Below are 20,708 nucleotides of genomic sequence, written 5' to 3' on the forward strand. Positions count from 1 at the left end.
GAATTAGAATTATATTTGTGGTCAATTTTATGCTAAAACCACTTCTCCCAATGCAAAACAAAACCTCGATCCAAAAAGAAGCCAAAGGAGTGACGCAGTGGCAGGCGTTTTGGCAACATTCCTGCATGTTGCTGGCAACCTGCGATATATGTTGCTGCTGTCGCAGTTGCTGCTGCCGTTGTTGTTGCTGCTGCTGCTGCTAACTGGAGGCTCCTCCGAAAACGCTTTTCGGTTCAGTTCGCTTTGTGCGTTCGACGCGTGCGGTTCACTCTGACGGATAAAAAAAAATAATAATCGAGCAGCGGATTGTCCAGCAAACGGATTACTCGACTCCAAAACAGCTGAGGTGCCACCAAGTTTTGTAGGCGCGTGAACTCGTTACGCATAAATTAAATTTCTGGGCGCTGACCGCGTTTTTAACGGATCCAACGGCGGCAAATTGCGGCAAGGAGTCGTCGACAATACCGCTGCCGCTTTCCTCTCCACATTGCCGCCGAATTGTTGTTGTTGTTGCCTCTGTTTTGGTGTGTGTTTTTATTGGCGTTAAAGGTCGTTTACTTTTTGGCGGCATCAACAACTTTTGTTGCTGTTTTGATTTTCATCTCCCCAGCGTTTGTGTTTGTATTGGTGCCTGCATTTGTCACTCCGAGTGTGTAAATGCCCGTGTGTGTGAGTGTTTATAACACACTTTCAATTTTCAATAAAAACACAAAACGACCAAAACCGCACAAAAATATAATAAAAGTTCGCACACTGATCTATGACGTCGATTTATTTAACGCAGCAGCTCGTGACGCTTTAAATGCCTAGAATATCGTGATCGTGATAGCATATATAAAATAAAATCGAATGCATATACGACACGCGCTTTGGTGATAAGTGTAAAACTGTGCCAGCAAAAAATAATAATTACTTCAAATTCGGTATCGTAAAGTGATATGGAATTGAAATTTACATAAAAGTTAATCGAGATAGTGGTATTATTCACATGTTAATCAAGTGACGGATATGGAGAAGTCTTTTAAAATAAAACATAAAAAAAAGGGTGTTACAAATTCAAATGTACTTTTAAAAGTGTGTTTAAATAGCTTAAAAATATTTTCAAAAGCAGTTTAAAATGTGAACGCTATCAGAAAATGAAAGCTCAAGCAGCTTTTCAGTTTTTAAACTTATCATAAGTTTTAGATTCTCCTGAATAGTTATCTTTAATATTCTGTACAGGATGTTGATAAAACTTTATACATAATGGTTTTCTTAACAAAGCAGTTCCTAAAACAAAATGAAAGATTTATTAACTCCCTAAGCACAATTTGCGCGCAGTTGAATGTCTTCAGAGCAAATTTCCCAAGGCGAGCATAATGCATGTGAATGCTTCGCATTCATTACGACTATCTGTAGTCAGATTTCGTTTAGCAGCGAAGGGAAACCCCCAAAAAAGTGTCAATGCACCCGGGGCAGAATGAGTCTCAGAAAGCCATCAAGTATGGCAACATCAACCTAGAGAGCGCGCCCCGAGTGCAATTGTTAATTATGTATGCCAATCTGGTAGCCAGAAATGTTCACATCACTTTAGCGCCAAAGATACCAACCAGACAGCCGAAATCTCATGCATTTCATTAAGCTGGACACAAAGAAAAAACGCAAAAAATTTAAGAAGGAGTCCGAACTGATCACCCTGGTCAGCACCACCCACTGACCACGGGCCACAAAGTGTTGACGCGTGTTTGGATTGCCATTTAGGCCCCGAACAGAGCAACCGAGTAACCGAAATTCCCCACGATTCCAATTCCCACTTGGCCAGCATATTTAATCAGAGCCAACAAGTCTCTTCGACGATGCAGTGCGCATCAGTTTCAACTTAATTTGTAATCCATCAGCGGTCATAGCGTAACCCTTTTCTTCTTTAATTTACGAGCTTAAAGTTTTCGGAAAGCCAAAGAAAAAAAAAAAAAAAAAGGTTGCCTCGAGGCGTCATCAATTTTGGCAAATATTCTTTCTTGGGCAGCTGCCGCTGCTTGCCGCAAATTGCAGCTAATTGAAAAATGTATACAAAACAAATAACGAAATTACAAAAAGCGAAGCCTAAGTGCATTTCCAAGGCGAGCTGGGGCAAGTTAACGAGCCGCTTGCTTTGGGTGGCGAGCGGGGTTTTCTATTGATGACGACAGTTTATAAAAATTACGCATGAACAAACTCATTTTCATTATGAAAAGCCACAGACACAAAAAAACAAAAGCGCTGCAATGACAGACAGAAGTGTCATGCGAAAGATAAGAAAGTCGACTAAGAGTTATCCTTTCAGTCTAAAATAGTATCGTGATTCAATAAAGAAACAGATAATTTACCCGCTTACAAAAACAATATATCACAACTTTAATTTAATTTAATTTTATTTATATTTTTTGTTATATTATCTTGAATTATTCTTTTAACCAACATATACATTCTAAATTAGAGTACTTTGCTAGCAAACAAGTCTGGCGACTGCAATCACAAATTGGTAGCGCAAAAATAAACATTTTCATTTAAAATGTTATATTTATTGAATGGCGACATCGCTTTTGATATGATAACTCAAGCGTGGGCGTGGGCCTCTCTGTTTTTTTCGATCGTCATTGGCGGAAATTGTTGAACAGTGGGAAAAAGTGCTCAAGCAATTGACACGATTCCCGAAATATGTGTCGCGATATATGGAAAAACTCAGCCATAAACCGTATATGTATGCTTTTCATGGTGTTAATCAAAAAAGCTGTGCAAGTTTTTTAATGATGTTGCCACATTGGTGTAATTAGGCAAATGGAACGGGACGCAAAGGGAGTAGGAGAAGAAGATGCTGACAAAATCGTTCAAGCTGAAAGGAAAACTTTTGCCCTAATGCAATTTGCGCATTTGCCACAAATGGAAAATTTTCTACTTGGCTTGGAGCATTTTCCATGGCGACCCTTAGCCCTCAAGGTGTGACGATGAAAATTTACCCTTCATTGACTCAAAATGAGGTTTCACTTTCTTTATTCCCTTTAAGGGGTTATATACCTTTTTTCAAGTTCAAAAAATCGAAAATTTTTTTATTATTTTTTTTGATGTACATACTTTCAACAATTTTTCTGCAAAATTTTGTAGAGATCGGGGCACTAGAACCTAAGATACAGCCGTTCGTAGCGCACGGTGAACATGACTACCTAATGTCCACCTAAAACTTTAAACGCGATTATCTCGGAGTCGCATTTTTGAGAAAAGGTCATTGCGGTGAGCACGATATCTCGGTAACCACTACATCGATCGATTTGAAATTTTGGGGGATTGTTTGTAGATACAATAGCTAGTTCGTGAACGAAGGATTTTTTTTTCGAATTTTTTTCTATTTTTTTGGGGCGAAAAACTAAATTATTAGACCTCGAAAAATCGATTTTTTTGAAAAAACAATCGCTGTAACTGTAAAAAATTTTTTTCGTAAAATCCTTCGTTCACGAACTAGGTAACACTATATACTAACGTAGTTTTTTTCATTTTTTTTTTAAGTTGAGCCGTTTTCTTGTTTTCATGCTCACCGCAAGCCTCTAATGAAAAAGGACTTCTGCGGGAAGGACTATAACTTCCACAATACTCAAAATTTTCACTGAAATTTTATACAAATTAAGTTAAGGACACGTACTTTGATAAAATTTTTATTGAATTTAAATAAAACAATGGTAACATGCTAAAAAAAAATAAATAAAAACCATGTATTTCTCTGGTGAAAAAGGTATATAACCCCTTAAAGTGGGTGTGCAAGAATGCGTAATTAAGTTGTTCTATCAATTAATTCACAGTACACAGGACAAAAAATAATCATTGAGATGGAAATTTTCTCTATATTTTAATTTTATTTAATTTGTCTTAAGTTTTACAATTTTAATGTTATCATTTTTGAAAATGGTTAACATATTTAATGAATATAAACGTTCTGTATAGGCCCATTTTAAAGCTGATAAGCGAATATTCCGTCTTATTTATTGGTCCTTAAAGTTTCAACATCATTTCAGGCTTAGTTCCCCGAAATGGTTATAAGCAAACCGCAAATGTCAGTCGGCAATTACGGGGTACTAGAAAGGGAACCTCCTCCATCCTCAGTGGCCTGCCACTGACATCTTCAACCACCCATTCGACTGTTACCAATTTGGGAGCTATAAAAATGTCTGCAGCAAAACAAAACAGAGAGAAATGAATGAGAAGGGAATTTTCGGTATTGTTATCTAGTGCAGCGGTCAGAGTTAACCGGGTTCAACGGGTCGTATGCGTAATCAATTGCTGCAGCTGTGTCACGTTCTCAAAAAGATAGCCACAAATAAGTAAGCCCCGATCTCTGCGGGTCGATTTACTTAATCGAGTTTTGGACACATTTTCAGGTCAGTTGCCAGTTGGCAGCTGCCTTTGTGCTCGAAACTCTATTGATTGCCAGCCAAGAGAACCGAAAAAAATGATACAAATAACAATAATAAACAAAGTGGCATTTCCATTTGCCAAAATGTATTGCGTGCACGTAATTTCTCCAGAAATGAGAAGGAAATTGCGAAGAACAAAAAAGTTTAAAAGCGAATCAAGGGTCAAGATTTCGGGCATTAATTACTTTTGGGAATCTCCTCAAACAAAGATTCGAAAAGCGATTTCAGACACATTTCGTTCGCTAGACAATTGACCCAAACTGCCAATAAAATTGAGTAGCATGAAATGTAAATAAGAAGCCTTCTCTCTTTCTGGCTAATAGCTTGATTATGACGGCGATGACGTTGCCAATTTGCACCGCACACCGCCGAGGAGAATGTAATGAGAAAGCCATAAAATAAACAGTTGAATAATCGCCAATAATGAGAGCTGCCAGCGAGTTGTTCCCATCACTCCCTGGGGCCATCTCAAAGATACACGATATCGATTCGACAGCAATCCGCACAACAATAACATCGCAAAATACATATGAGCATCTCAACAATGGGGCAAAAGAAAGAAGCCACGAGATCAAAGCGATCAAAGTGCTCCGATCAGTGGGATAAGGCCAAAAAATTATCGGCTGGGAGGTGTGAACTTTTATGTGGCCTCAGCTTTGAAATTGATAATTGTTTGGCAGCTCTAAAAATAGATTCACATTCAGATTATGGGCTAGCAATGTTTATAATAATATTCGGATAAATGATACAAAATCTGAACATTTTAATTGATGATTTATATCTAGGCAATAATTTTGAAAAGGTATTCACATTTTGTTTGGTGTTTTATTGCCTTGATGATATAAAGCTTAACAAATTCTTTCGTATTAAAATACAAACTATTTAATTAGTTAAATTTCATACTCATCAGCCGCGTTTCTCCTTTCGAGACTTAGTAGAAAATTGATTTTCTCCTTAAACAGAAATCACATTTAATTATTTTGCTCTTAAAACAGATTCGAGCGCGCCAAAAAATTAAATAAATTATGCAACAGCTGTCATTAATAAAGTCGAGCGCGAAAAAGCCAAAAGCCAAAACGCAACAAAAAATCGAAAATATCCCACAATGAATCAAGGTCAGTGTAAAACAGCATAAATGCAACTGCAGCAGCAGCGGCAGCAGCAACAACTGCGGCAAATTGAAGTTGCATTTTGTGTTGAAAATCCAGTTTTTTATTTGGTAAGGTGCACTTGGAAAAAAGCACACAAGCAGAGATATACGAAAAACGCACTCGAGTGTTCGAGTGTTTTGTATTGCCTATTGATTTCTTTTACACACCGAGTGAGCTGAAATTGATTTCGATTTAATCAAGCCACACACAAGTTTGCATCTCAGATTGAGGAGAGCTAGCCGACGCACTGTTTTTGGGGAAATATAAATTCACTCCATGTCAAAATCAATTTTCAACAAGAAAATTAAGCTTTTGCCAAATCGGGTTTCATATTTTTCATATTATATTTCCCACCGACGTGCACTCACATTTACACTCGCATCGATAGAATGCCTGAGTTCTTTTTTTTTTTGGGGCGTGTCAGTGTGTCTGAGCTCTTGTAATTAATCGCTGCGAATGCAAAAATTTATGAGATTTTCATGAGATTTTGAAGCATTCTGCGGAGTTATGTGGGTTGCCCGCGGATTGGCATTGAAGTGCGTGGAAAACCGAAAAACACTCGCGGCGACTATGTGCCAAACTGACCATATATCAATTAAAGTCACAGTCACAACAAAATCGTGTGACAATTAAATCCGCAAAATACCGAAACGATTGACTTGGCAATCGTTCAGCTGTGAGAATTTGCATGGCTCAGCGAAAATCGCAATTGCGATAAACCGCTTTAACGATTATGTGATAAACACTGTGATTGATCTGTCACAATACCCAGTCAATGTCAACTAATCAGCCAGGCGGCTAATAGCGATATAATTAGTTAATTAAGACCTGTCCAATTTGTGTTGGATTTGGGAATTGATTTGGAGGAGATCTGAGGATTGAAAACAAAGAGGATTGGACCAATTTACAGGGAAAGGAAAAGCAAAACGAGAAACAACTATTGTTTATTACTGTTTTATTGCTTTACTTTACGCACAAATAGGCAAAAACTTATGTACTTTAACTCCAAAGCACTTTCACAGGTTATTGACAAGCAAACAAACAATTTTCCGAAACACTTAACAGGAGCCAGAATGTTTGGCTACCTCTTATAGAGTCATGAAAAGCGATTTTAGCCGCCTGCCAATTTCAGCAAACAATCACAATCTGGAAAACGTGTGCTTGCATTTGTCTGCCTTTTGGTTTTGATTTTCCTCCCACCTCTTTTACTCTGTTGTTTTGTTTTGCTTTACCTTTTCCTTTTTCTTCACACCCAACTGAGGGTGTAAATATTTGAATTTTCCCATTCGTTTGCAGATGGTTTAAAGTTTTCGATAGGGTTGGGCTAAAAGTTTACCTCGAAGATTTGTTGCTAGGGGAAAATAAAATCAGGGTAGGGTAAGAAAAACAAAACCATTTTTATATTAGATAGAGATCTAATGCATAACGGATTGAGTTCTTCGCCACAAATATTTTTATTTGCTTTTTTGAAGCACGCATTGCTATTTTCATCACCTTGTCGCCAACCTGTACAAAATCTTTCAAATTCGCATAAAAGATGCTAAATATTCGAGTGTTTATAATCGATTTTCATAGTAAATAAATAACAATCGATGTTTGTTTACAATTAGCAAAGGCGAGAGGAGCGAATAGATTATTATTCATGAATGGAAACGGGCAGGGCCATAAAATACTCCCCAGATTCGATTAGAGGCAATTGAAATCATCATAGTCATCGTTTGTGGTATTTCTTCTGATATTTCTGTTTCCTATCATAAGGATTAAAAAAGGTGTTTTGGACTTGCATTCAGTATGTTACAAAAGCATTATTAATATTAAAGGGAAGGGAAAGGTTTTTCTTGCAAAATTTGTTTCTGCTAAAACATATTATTGAATAGTTTTGTTATCTTGTCGAAATGTAACGATAATTCTGATTTGTCGGCATAAAAGACAATCATTCTTTTCCTATTACACTTTGCCATAGGCCATATAAATTGCTTATATCAGGTATCTTTAAGTCGACATTGTCAAGTATTTTCCGCGTCTTTTTGTATATTTTTGCCTTATCCACGGGCCACGTTTCCGAGGTGGCCAACTATCCGCGCAGTTGTTGCTGTTTTCGGTTGCTAGTGGCGAGGTCAGTGGAACATAAACATGCCATAAATCATCCGGCAAAAGTGTGAGCGATTTTGCGGCGGCGGAGGAGGAGGAGGAGGTGTTTCTGCCGGTGGCTCGTGCTGGGAAATCTCTTTTATTTTCGGACATATTTTTGTCCTTCCTCATCCTGCACCGAACACATCATCGTGACATTTAGGGGGCGCACAGAATGTGAAGTTAAGATTCATTTAGTTGGCTGGCGAAAATACATACAAAAAAAGCGATTCGTCGACACTTTGCAGCCCATCGCAAATCTAAAACTGTCAACGGACTCATTAATTATGACTCTCGGTCATAGTGCTGAAAAATGGGCCTTATTCCACTGGTTCAGCAGGAAACATTCTGTGTCAAATTTGTCATTCATCAGCTTTGTGTGTGGGCCCCTCAGCCTTTTGTTTCTGACAGGAACAAGGCTCGGTCCTTTGGTCACAAGTTTTGGCCAGCTCCTCATTTTGGCCCATTGTTTATATGAAGTGTTTCATGGGCTGCTGGCTAATTTTGTACGTTTATGGGTTGAAAAGAGGGAAAAACTTTCTTTTATGCAGCCATGATGAGGGTAATGTGACAAAAAACTTTTCAATATTGTGGATGTTTGACGGATTCTATTATTAAATTTCAACAAGTAATCTTTAACCCTTCGAACTTTTATAAATTTTTGCAGAGTTGCCAAACAGAATATCTATTAGATTTTCAAACGCTTATAAATCAAGTTGCATACTTTAACCGTAAAGAGGCAATAAATTATAGTTAAAAAACCGTGAGTGACGCCTCATTATCGCATCCCCTCAGACAGCATCAATCACCGTGATAACCCGACAAAGTGCTGCGTTTGAGCCACGTTAAGCGCAAAAACGCTGGCAATCAAAGTGAATTCCATTTGCTGCCGCATAAAATAGCCATATATAAAAAACCAAACCGAACCGAACCGAACCGAACAATGAAGTGCAACTGAAGCGGAAAGTGAATGCAAAGTGAATGAAATAGACTCGAACTGCGACACAGAATTGTGTGAGTGTGTTGTGCGAGTGTTAAGAAACCGCAACGGCAGCCGAGAATCATGAGCGAGAAACGAATCGCACACAAAACTGTCATCAAATGACAAATGCTTGACAGCATCAATCAGCAAAAGCGACGACAGCCACGATGGCAGCCCGTTGCCGGTGGAGCTGGCGCCTGGCGCTCGCTTTTCTGCCGCTGCTGCTGCTGCTTGTGGCACTGCCTCTGCTGGCTTCTGCTGCTGCAGCTGGCCATGATGAGACCAAAGAAAATCCCCTCAATCGCCGGGTGGAGAAGCCACACGTCCACCTGCAACAGGAGCCACAGCCACAGCAACAAGCCAGCGAACAGCCCGCCCAACTAACTGTGAATAGAAGTGCCACAACTTCAACTGCCACTGCCCCTGCAACTGCCACGCCCTCGGGCATCAGGGAGAACGTCATGCTGCCCTCCGCGGATCCGGAGAGGGAGGCCCAGATCCTGTACGAAAAGTCCTTGCAGGAGTACCACGGCAGCCAGCTGTCCTCCACCGCCTCCTCTGACGTCATCGGCGGGAAGCGAACCCTTCACGCCGTCTGCGAACGCTGGCTGCAGAAGCACTGCCACTGCACCGGCAGCCTGGAGGTCCTGCGGCTCAGCTGCCGCGGCATCGGCATCCTGGCGGTGCCCGTCAACCTGCCCGGCGAAGTGGTAGTACTGTGAGTATTAAACCTAAATTAAAACTTTTATTTAAATTTGATAAAAGGAATATGATCAGAGATATAAGCAGAGTAAAAACACGTGATATATTTCCCATTATCATATATACTTCTCTCAAGTAATCATACTTATCTAAAGTAATCTTAAAAGTAATTCTCGAAAGAAATTAATGTTTAACTTTGAGATGCATCTCTTAAACATCTAAACTATGTAACTCCAATTGAGTTCGTATAATCATGTTAAAAATCAAAGTGTAATTTCAAAAGAAAAACACTTATTTATTCATAACCATGTAAACTAACTACTTTAAGAGTTGTAAAAATAAGTTTTTATGCGAAACGAAACATTTTACACCCATTTGATTTTAATGTTTGCCTTAGAATAAAAGTTCCTTTAAGGTTTGATTAAAATACAGCTTGATCATTTCAACTTCAAGAAAGTGTTGGGCAAACCATTTGTTAAGTATCCTATTGGTAAACCCTATACACCAAAAACCCCTAATACCTGCTTAATTGTATCGATTAATAATTCCCAAACTCCCCTTATTAAGCGATTATTATATTAGGCCGACTCACAATCCGAGGTATTGAACCATTTTCCGCAGCTGGAATTCCGCAAATCGCATAATTACAAGTCAATTTCGCAGTCTTCGGTCCGATTCGGTGGCGGACGATTTTGGCATGCGGTTTAATCTAATTACACATACGCCACGTTGTGCAGCGTTTCGCAATCATCGTCATCGTCACCATCGCCGTCCCGTCATCATCAGCGTCAGATCTGCGACTGCTCACGTATGTGAGTCACGTTTTCTTGCCGCCGACGGGCTCTCTCAAAGGAGTTGGGAACCGCTTTTGGCTAAGCCAAAGTTTCAGCTGATTAATGGCCAACTCGAACGGTCCATAAATAAATAAATAATTTATTAATTAACGCATCGCTCTGAGACACAAGTCATAAGCCATTAAAATCACTTGAAACCTGCATCCTACATTCACTTTCAATTGGATTCTTCTGATTTTTTTGAAGACTTCTTGGCAAGCGAAACATTTTTTCGTTGCCTGGCGGTTCATCTTCATTTTTATGCCATTTTCCACTTTGCGGAGATCAGAGGGTTAGCTCAATATGTTTCCATGCCATTTCCAGTTTGATTGATGGCCCACAGAGACTAGCGCCCAACCCCAATCATTTAAGCCTCGTTTTCAATTCATGACAATGGCAAATGTTTTCTCTTTGCCTTATTGATGGATGAAATTTTGGCATAGAGAATGGTCCAATACAGTTATTAATTTGTTTATTGTTTTGTTTCTGTCATTCATTTCGCCAACAGAGATTTGGGCAACAACAACTTAACCAAGTTGGAGGCAAACTCATTTTTTATGGTGCCCAATCTGGAGGAGCTGTAAGTATAAGTCCCTGATTAATGTACCCAAAAGCTGGTGTAAAAATGTAACAGTGCAGTTTTATGGTTTCGTTTAATTAATGATAAATCTGCCAATTTCATTCATGGTGCAGATTATCCTTCCCATTCCTAATTAAGCCGCAGTAAAAACACCCAGCTCCCTTGGGGTATTTTAGAAACCGCAAAACTTCCCCGTTTTTAATCTGTACTGGACTGCAGCAACGAGACTAAAAATATGACAACAGTATAGAAACTTTCGTCATTTCAGCAGTCAAAGTTGCCTTCGCCGGCCAACATGGCAACTCATTATTCAATTTCACAGCAAACCCATCCGCAACAAAAAAAATCACAGCGGTCAACACTAGACCCACGAACCCAAACCAAACCGCAGATCCCCAACCCCGATTTAGGTTGCGACCCTTGGTAATATAAATTACTTGATTACGCTGTATATTTCAGCGAGTTGGCACGATTAATTACGCCCGACTTTGCTATCCTTGCAATTTCCTGCACTTTCGCCGACGACACTCGACTTTAGTTTGACTTTATGCCGGCTATATAGCTATAGATATAGATATACTTACTATTATTGTTGACCAAGGGAAGGTTTATTTGCAGAACTTTGTCCGACAATAGCATCATTAATATGGATCCCAATGCATTCTATGGCCTGGGTAAATTGAAACGCCTGAGCCTGCAGAACTGTGGCCTCAAGTCCTTGCCGCCGCAGTCCTTCCAAGGACTCGCTCAGCTGACCAGCCTGTAAGTATGCAAGGAAAATTGTTTAAAAAAAGTAAATACGATCCACGGATGTGTGTGTGTGTTTGAGTGTACGTGGACGTTTATGTTTGCTTTTAAGCACTGCAATTAAGTTGAGGATTGACCGCCAAGAGGAAGAGGAGGATAAGAGTGTCCTGCCAGGACTTCTCAGCCGGATAATTTGTTTGTTTTTGGGCAAACACACTGCAACACACGCATTTGCACTCGCCGAGCAATTACACGCTATTTTCTCATATTTTTTTTCGCTTCTCCGTGCTGTTTTTCGCCGACGCCTTTATTTTGATATTTTTGCAATGGCTGAAAGCACAGACAACTGAACGGCAACGCCCTGGTCAGCCTGGATGGGGATTGCCTGGGCCACCTGCAGAAACTGCGCACCTTGCGACTGGAGGGGAACCTCTTCTATCGAATTCCCACAAATGCGCTCGCCGGACTCAGAACACTCGAAGCACTGTGAGCAGTTTGACTTGCCTCCGTTCAAGAGTTCCTTAAACTAATTATAATATCATCCTGCATGTCCTGAAAATTTGTAACCCAGTGAATTTGGCCAGAACCGCATGTTGACTTGATTATTTAATCCGTGTTGCAGTTGGTCGCATTATGCATGTTTTTTCTATGTTTTGGCATGCACTTTTGTTGAACTAAACAAACCCATTAGGCTAATTATTTCATCATTTAATTTATGTGCGGGGGGACTGTCTATAATTTCATGTTACATGTTTACTAATTTATGGGCTAGAAATCTGGCTCACTAGCTAGAAAATTATTTAATTCAAAAATCCAGTTGATTTAAAGACAACAAACCATTCACCATGGGAACCCATATAAACTAACCAAAGCCAATAATAATAATTTTATGTGCATGTTTATACCGAACATTGACCCCCTAACTTCCTTCATCCGAAGAGTATTACCATTTTTAATCTATAAACTTACTCGAGCCACTAAAAAGCATTGAATTATAAACGAAAGTTAGGGGATCATAAAACCATGCGACTGCTCATAATTTCTCTCTTCTGCTTCCACTTGAACCATCGACAGCAATTTGGGCAGCAATTTGTTGACAATAATAAACGACGAGGATTTTCCGCGAATGCCAAACTTGATCGTGCTGTAAGTAATTGAACTCTCCTGCCACCTATATTCATGTGCACAAGTTGAAGCGTTCATTTCTCCTCACTTTGCAGCTTGCTGAAGCGAAATCAAATCATGAAAATCTCCGCGGGAGCTCTAAAAAATTTAACCGCCCTAAAAGTTTTGTAAGTAGCAACAACCATGCAAGAGAACTTCGAATACTTTAAGAACTTTGCTCAGGAAGCCCAAACACACTACATAGACCAACGAGACTTGACATAAACCCACTGACACCAAGGCGACCCAAAAAACTGCAATTGATATGAAATAGGAAATTACTTATTTTGGGAAAAAAAGCTAGATGATGGTTCAATGCTCTAAATTATGGAAATAAGCCACTGAAAGGTTTCTAATTAAATTTCAAATTTGAGATAAAACAGAACTGCCTAGGAAAAGTTTAAATTAATTTTCTGAAAAAGAGAAATTACCATTTTAAACTTAGAAGTAAAACTATTATTCTTCTGATTGGAAATCAATCAAACGTAGAAAAAAAACTACAAGTTATCATTAACTAAGATTTTAATGGCTTGAAAACTTTAAGCACTTTTATTTTTAATCAAAAGCAGCCGAAATACCCCATTAAATGTGCCAGGAGTGTTAAAAAAAAAAGCTATGATACCTCAAGCGAACACAAGTGGCAAGTGGAAATGGTGTTTATCCGTTTTGCGGCCATGGCTCGAATAAATTTCAATTTTACAGCAAAAGCGTGGAAAACTTTTCGCTTTTCTTTTTCCCCCTTTGCGCGCTGGGTTCAGTTTGGTTCGGATCCGACAGCTTAAATTGTCGTCGCCATCGTTGACGTTCTGCGCTGCTGTTTACCGCAAATTTTTGGCTTTTGCGCTGCACGCTTTTCCGTGGGCCCATAAAATCCGCTCGACTCCTTATCCGCCATATACATATATTGCCATACATATATTCCCACCCACGGCAGGCAGGAGACAAATATGCAAATTTATGTTGTGGCTGACAGAGTTCCATTCTTTGAGCGAACTAAGGAGGGGGCGTGGCCGGGCTTTCGAGGAATGCATTAAGTGAAAGTGAAAAACTTTCCCCGTGCATCGCGTAAATCTAAACCTTTGCGAAGAATGAGGGAAATATTCCCTGTGCATACTGCCGTTTGTCTTCAGATTTATGGGAGCGGAGTCACGCCCACAGAAAAAGGAGTCAGAGTGGGTCATATGCGGTGGAAAATGAGATTGAAAGTTGCTGGCGAGAGCATCTGTTGTTTCCAATCCCCACTCGCCATGTAGTTATCAAGTTTACTAAAAAAAAACAGTTCAACAATCATGTCGTATAAATATTGTATGTGTAAGTTTGTACTACATTGAATATTTAACAAAAAAAGAAAAAATGCTTACATAAAAATTGTTACAATAATAAATCAAAACCATTAAGGTATAGTTATGTTTTTTCTAAAGGTTAAATAATATTGTTCACACATAACATAGTTTATTTATTTATTGAAATAGCCATTTGTTCTTTTTAATATCTGTTATTTTGAATGTTGAGTAATTAATTGTTAAATTGAAGAGTAAAATCCTCTCACCATTATTGGATTTGCTTGAAAGTTTTATAAATAATTGAAATCAATGTAGTTTGTATAAAAACTCTCGTAAGCTTTATGTTCACGCATAAATTTGCATCCTCAACCAGGAGTCGCCCTATCGGAAATGGAAAACCGACCGCTTCGAACTACGTGACGTCACGTATCGAAACTGACCCCAAACAAAGTCATGCAAATGGCTCTGATTTCTTTTGAAAATATAACGCGGGAACAAAATTTGCAACTCAATTCCTATAATCGAAACCAAGAAATGTATTTCAAACCATCTTCTACTATTTTTCCTTCGCAGAGAACTGGATGATAATTTAATAAGCAGTCTGCCCGAAGGACTCAACAAATTGTCGCAACTGCAGGAGCTGTAAGTATATCAGATTGCCCAAAAGCACAGGTGTTCGACAAATATTGGTCAAAGTTGGGAAGAGGGAGAGCGGGGAGCACTTGCCACTGCCACTGGTGTTGTTGACTTGCCACGACATTTCCCAGTTTGTGGGGCGGCAAACAAGCGGAAACCGAAAATCATAACGCATCATTACTTGTCGAATTTACGGCCACATCCAGCCGCAACCGGCTCGATTCTATTCCATATCCTGTGAAAGCTGGCTATGCATTTTGTTTTTTGCTTCCTTGAAGAAGGAGCACAGAAGCAATATCGCTAGTACGGCAGCAACATCGCTGCCACAGCAGCAACATTGCGACGACGACGACAAAGAAGGTCCGTTGCAACTGTCATTGCAACGCTGACATCGTTTGCGATTGCAAGAACTCCCTAAGGAAATTCAATTTCTGGTAAACAGGATAATTATGAGCATGTTAAATGTTGCGATAAAAGCCACGCTGCGCTGCATCCCCAGAGTCAGTGCATCCATGATTGGGGAATTAAGCGGGTAAATAAATTTGTACGAGTGTGGCAGCAGAATGTCCACCCACTTCGACGACATGTGTGCGGTTTGTATGGCAGCGGCAAAGTGGCACAAACAAAAAATCAAATTTAAAAGGATTAAAAGCATGCAGTTAGCGTCTGCGTTCTGTTGACTCCACTCGCAAAATAATGGGAGTCAAGCCAAGTCAGGGCAACAAACTAGAAGAGATAAACAAAAAGATTTTTGCCAGTCGCAAAATAAAGTTAATTTGTGTGCTTTGAAAATTTAAAGGAAGTGTCGAAGAATTGAATAAGCTTTGTGGTTGATGACTGAATTTTCGCACTGGCAGCTTGCTTTCTAAGTGAACTCAGCTCGACACTTTGCTGCCTGATTTCCCCTCCAAAAATGCTGGCCAAGAAACACAGAAAGACGTTAACAATATGAACGCCCAAAAGTATGCTCTTGTCACAGTTTATTTTTGGCTCCGTTGGCTTGTTTGCAAGACTTGCAACTTGACTTTTAAATGCAGCTGCATCCGAGTGCCACTTGCCAGCAGTGTGTATCCGAAAGATACTTTTCTTGGCATTGGATAAACGTTTTTATTAAATTTCTGCCACTCTTCTACTCTGACCCTCCAGCTCCATCACCAGCAATCGACTGCGCTGGATAAACGACACGGAACTGCCCAGGAGCATGCAAATGCTGGACATGAGGGCCAATCCCCTGTCGACCATTTCGGCAGGAGCCTTTCGGGGAATGTCCAAGTTGCGGAAGCTGTGAGTATTCTTAGGGGTTGACTTTACGAGATTCGGACCGAGTTGTGCTTGGCTTTTGCACACACTAAAGAGGTGCCAGGAAAATTAAGCTCCTTCCTTTCCCAGGATTTTATCGGATGTCCGAACTTTGCGTTCATTTCCCGAACTTGAGGCTTGTCACGCCCTGGAAATACTGAAACTGGATCGGGCTGGCATTCAGGAGGTGCCAACGAATCTATGCCGTCAAACGCCAAGACTGAAGAGTTTGTAAGTTAAGGCAAAGTATTTGTTTTATGTATTAGAAACTAAATACCCTTACCTCTTTTAATAGAGAACTAAAAACTAATTCCCTAAAGCGCATCCCAAATTTAAGTAGCTGCAGAGACTTAAGGCTGTTGTGAGTATCTCACTATCAAATAATGTTGCTTAAAATATAATGAAGTTAATTCTGAACCCAGAGATCTATCGAGCAATCAAATTGAAGCGATTCAGGGAAAGCCCTTCAATGGACTGAAGCAGTTGCACGATCTTTTGCTCTCCTACAATCGAATCAAGTCCCTGCCACAAGATGCTTTTCAGGGCATTCCCAAGCTCCAGTTGCTGTGGGTCAATATAAAATCAAGATAATGCATAGATCCTATAAAGTTTATTTTTATACTCTTAGAGATTTGGAGGGCAATGAGATCTCGTACATACACAAGGAGGCCTTCTCTGGTTTTACAGCCCTCGAGGATCTCAATTTGGGCAACAACATCTTCCCTGAGCTTCCCGAAAATGGACTGCGTGCTCTGCTCCACCTGAAGACCTTCAACAATCCGAAACTTCGGGAGTTTCCGCCGCCTGACACCTTTCCCCGGATCCAAACGCTCATACTCTCATACGCCTATCATTGCTGTGCTTTTCTGCCTTTGGTGGCCATGTCTGCCCAGAAGAAAACCTCCCAGGTTCAGGAGGCGGTGCTCTTTCCCTCGGATGCCGAGTTCGATATGACCCTGTGGAACAACAGCATGATGAACATCTGGCCACAAATGCGTAAGTTAGGCATTTCCAATTTTAAACTAAAATAATAATAACAAATAAGCCTTTTCTATAAAAGTTCAAATAATTTTTTAAGAGTCAAGCACTTCTTAAATCAGTTATTTGTATAAAAATATCATATGACTTTAAAATGGGTACTTTTTATTCCGCGTAAAAGTTGTATTATATTTATTGGGTAAATGTATTTATTAAATTAAAAATATTTTCATTTTTACAAATCAATATATTCTAGTTTCAAAATAAGACTTAATTCTCACTCCCCCTTAAGAACCTTATCACATTTTACTTTCTCAGTGAAATAGTATATATCGATATGGTGGAGCATAAAACATAGAATTATTTCCCCAGATAATCTCAGCAAACAATTGGGAGCCGCGATGCACGATCCTTGGGAAACAGCTGCCAATTTCAACGAGGAGCAGCTGCAGTCGCAGTCGGGAGGACAAATCGCCACCAGTTACATGGAGGAGTACTTCGAGGAGCACGAGATGAGTGGCCCGGCCACGGGATATGGCTTCGGAACGGGACTCTTCTCCGGCATGTCCACCGAAGACTTTCAGCCGGGTTCAGTGCAATGCCTGCCGATGCCAGGACCTTTCCTCCCCTGCGCAGACCTCTTCGACTGGTGGACACTGAGATGTGGAGTTTGGGTGGTTTTCCTGCTCTCCCTTCTGGGAAACGGAACCGTGGTCTTTGTGCTGCTCTGCTCGCGATCCAAGATGGATGTACCTCGATTCCTGGTCTGCAATCTAGCAGCCGCGGATTTCTTTATGGGAATTTACCTGGGCATTCTGGCCATTGTGGATGCGGCAACTTTGGGCGAGTTCCGGATGTTTGCCATTCCGTGGCAGATGTCGCTGTTGTGTCAGTTGTCCGGATTTCTGGCGGTGCTCAGTTCCGAGCTCTCGGTTTACACATTGGCGGTGATCACCTTGGAGCGAAACTACGCCATCACCCATGCGATTCACCTGAACAAGAGACTTTCCCTGAAGCAGGCGGGTTATATAATGAGTGTGGGTTGGGTTTTTGCCCTTCTCATGGCACTGATGCCTCTCTTGGGTGTTTCGGACTACAGGAAGTTCGCCGTTTGCCTGCCATTCGAGACCACCACTGGGCCGGCCAGCTTGACCTACGTGATCTCGCTGATGTTCATCAATGGTTGTGCTTTTCTCACTTTGATGGGCTGCTATTTGAAGATGTACTGGGCCATCAGGGGCAGCCAGGCGTGGAATACCAACGATTCGAGGATTGCCAAACGGATGGCCTTGCTGGTCTTCACGGACTTCCTCTGCTGGTCACCCATTGCCTTCTTCTCCATCACCGCGATCTTTGGCCTGCAATTGATTTCCCTGGAGCAGGCAAAGATTTTCACGGTTTTTGTGCTACCTCTGAATAGTTGTTGCAATCCCTTTCTCTACGCCATCATGACCAAGCAGTTCAAGAAGGATTGTGTGACGCTGTGCAAACACTTCGAGGAATCCCGCGTTGTGGGCGGCGGTGGTCAGGGTGGGCGTGGCGCAGTGGCTCGCACGAAGAGGGGTGAACTCCCACCGCCGCTTTTGCCCGCTGCAGCGGTTGCTCATCCGCCCGGTTGCCGCTGCTTAAGGATGCTGCCCAGTGAGATGCCCAACTGGCACAAGATGGAGCAGACGCCGAGCTTGTGGCAGAGATTGAGGACCTTCTGCTGCGGGGAGAGCAGACGGAGACGCAAGCAGCGACGCCAGCCGCAGCAGAGGCGGCAAAGGGCTTACACCGCTGCCGCTGCGAATCCTTATCAGTATCAGTTTGCTGAGCTGAGGCAGCAGCGCCAGAACCGAGCCAGCTCCATTTCCAGCGAGAACTTCTGCAGCTCGCGATCCTCCAGCTGGCGGCATGGACCGCCCTCCTCCGCTCCCGTGCCGCCTGGAAACTGCAGCATGCCGCTGAAAATGCTGGAGCCACATGGACATGCGCATGCGCACGGCAGGAGGCGCCACTCCGCCTGGCTGATCACCCGCAAGACGTCGCAGGACTCCAACTTGTCCAGCTCGAGGAACGACTCCTCTGCTTCCGCCACAACTGCAAGTACTTCCACCTTCCGGTTGTCCAGATCGAGTGCGGGAAGCAGCACACCCTTGCCCTCGATTATCGGTAAGTAATTCCATATTCCATTACTCATATAAGATACGCTCTTTTAAGGAACGATAACAAAAAATAACTATTAATGTGAGTCCGTTTAAAAGAGCATACACTTTAATTTCAAGCACCAACTTGTTTAGTCTTTATTGAAATAATAAAGCTAAACCAAGTCTAATAAATTATTAATTTATCTAGAGCTAACAATAAGTTACAATGCAACCGCCAACATTGAATAATAGATATAATCAATTAATAATTAATAAGTAATTAATAAAAGTTGTATGTAAATCTAATATATATTTATCTAAAATTTATTACGACACTAATATTTCTCTGTCATAAATATTACCGTGATACAATAATACAATACTCTTTGGTATTCTTTGAATAAAAAATTATTTTGTTTAATTGACTTTTATCTTTTGTGACCTCTTTTTACACACAGCCCACAACGGCAAGGCGCAATTGGATGCGGGTAAGCCCCGTCTGGTGCGCCAGGAGGCTGTCCAGGAGGAGGAGGACTCGTCGCCACCCCGCCTGGGAGTGCGGTTCCTGCCCACCATTCCCTCGGCGGCCGACAGTTCGGTGATCATGGAGGATGGCGACTCGAACAACACGGGAGGCGCCGCCTTTCTGGGCATGCCACTTCCCGGAGTCTCCAGTGGCTTCCTCATTGCTCCCACCAGCACCGCCAACACTGCCAACAGCGCCACCACACCACCACCGGTGGTGCTGCAGCCGGCGAAGCCACCGCCCGATCCCAACGACGCACCACCATGATGGTGGGACTGGCGCTGGCGGAGGATGGGGGCATCCAACCGGGAGACCTTTCTGTAGAGGTCAAGGGAACAGGACGAAAGCTGACTGTGTTCATAGATTGTATACGGGGCGGGGTGGGGAGTATGGAAGCTTAAGGAAGCAGGGATGGTCGAGGGATTGGGCACTTACTCTAGTAAAGACACAAAGTAAAAAAAACCCGCTTTAGGCATCTGAACAACACGAAATAGTTTTAGCATTAAGTAGCCAATTTGTTAAGTAAGATCATACCGAAGATCGCGATCCAATTGAATCTTTTTGAAGCCAACACTTGACTCCAAAAGATGAAAGGATTAGTCACGAGTCTAGTTTCTTGATTTGGTGTCGCATTTATTAATATTTCATGAAATAAAAAATAATTTTACAAATTCCATTTTTCAAGTCACAACATTTTACTATATTTTGCATCAGTAAGTTTTCTATGCAGATATGTTTTTATTTCGTTTAAACCCCCTTTTTGTGTAGAAAATATTATTTCAAATCTTTTAAAAAAATTTAAAAACGGAAAAATAATTTAGTTACATTTCATTTAACCCAAATGGGTACCCTGACAACATTTTGAGAAACTGGGCGAAATTGACAAAGAGTATTATGTATTACATAATTTATTATGGTAGCTTACGTTCTTAACTTTTAACCATATGTGTTTAGCATAACTATATATTTATGTAAATGTGTGTATTATATTCGACGATGCCAAGCATCTTTCGGTGTAGAACTTAATCGAACGAAACGATTGTAAACGAAACCAAGCCATAAACATTCAAATTAAACTATTTCCACATACTGAAATCTGTGTTTTGATTTTTAATGAGATAAAATAATTTTTAGTTGATTTTTATGC

The 20,708-nt window shown here is 41.0% G+C and overlaps 1 protein-coding gene across 1 annotated transcript; it reads left to right on the plus strand.

The window, feature by feature from the left end:
- The first annotated feature begins 258 nt into the window (after window positions 1–258).
- LOC108098380 (leucine-rich repeat-containing G-protein coupled receptor 6) lies at window positions 259–20,654 on the plus strand. The gene is made up of 15 exons (XM_017201243.2): window positions 259–346; window positions 8,498–9,402; window positions 10,728–10,799; window positions 11,418–11,561; window positions 11,889–12,032; window positions 12,621–12,692; window positions 12,767–12,838; window positions 14,567–14,635; window positions 15,776–15,913; window positions 16,019–16,159; window positions 16,224–16,289; window positions 16,351–16,494; window positions 16,557–16,924; window positions 17,279–19,060; window positions 19,494–20,654. Exons 2-15 carry the CDS (start codon window positions 8,852–8,854, stop codon window positions 19,826–19,828), a joined length of 4,098 nt encoding a protein of 1,365 aa, XP_017056732.1. The 5' UTR covers window positions 259–346; window positions 8,498–8,851; the 3' UTR covers window positions 19,829–20,654.
- Window positions 20,655–20,708: the final 54 nt, after the last annotated feature.

The sequence above is a fragment of the Drosophila ficusphila genome, unplaced genomic scaffold (assembly GCF_018152265.1).
Source record: "Drosophila ficusphila isolate 14025-0441.05 unplaced genomic scaffold, ASM1815226v1 contig_712, whole genome shotgun sequence".
Classification (NCBI taxonomy): Eukaryota; Metazoa; Arthropoda; class Insecta; order Diptera; family Drosophilidae; genus Drosophila; species Drosophila ficusphila.

Bases quoted from the DNA above. Each gene is read 5' to 3' on its own strand.
- LOC108098380 (XM_017201243.2), top strand. From the start codon at position 8,852: ATGGCAGCCCGTTGCCGGTGGAGCTGGCGCCTGGCGCTCGCTTTTCTG. The intron at 16,290-16,350 runs GTGAGTATCTCA...TTCTGAACCCAG, and splicing joins TGCAGAGACTTAAGGCTGTT to AGATCTATCGAGCAATCAAA. The intron at 16,925-17,278 runs GTAAGTTAGGCA...TTATTTCCCCAG, and splicing joins GAACATCTGGCCACAAATGC to ATAATCTCAGCAAACAATTG.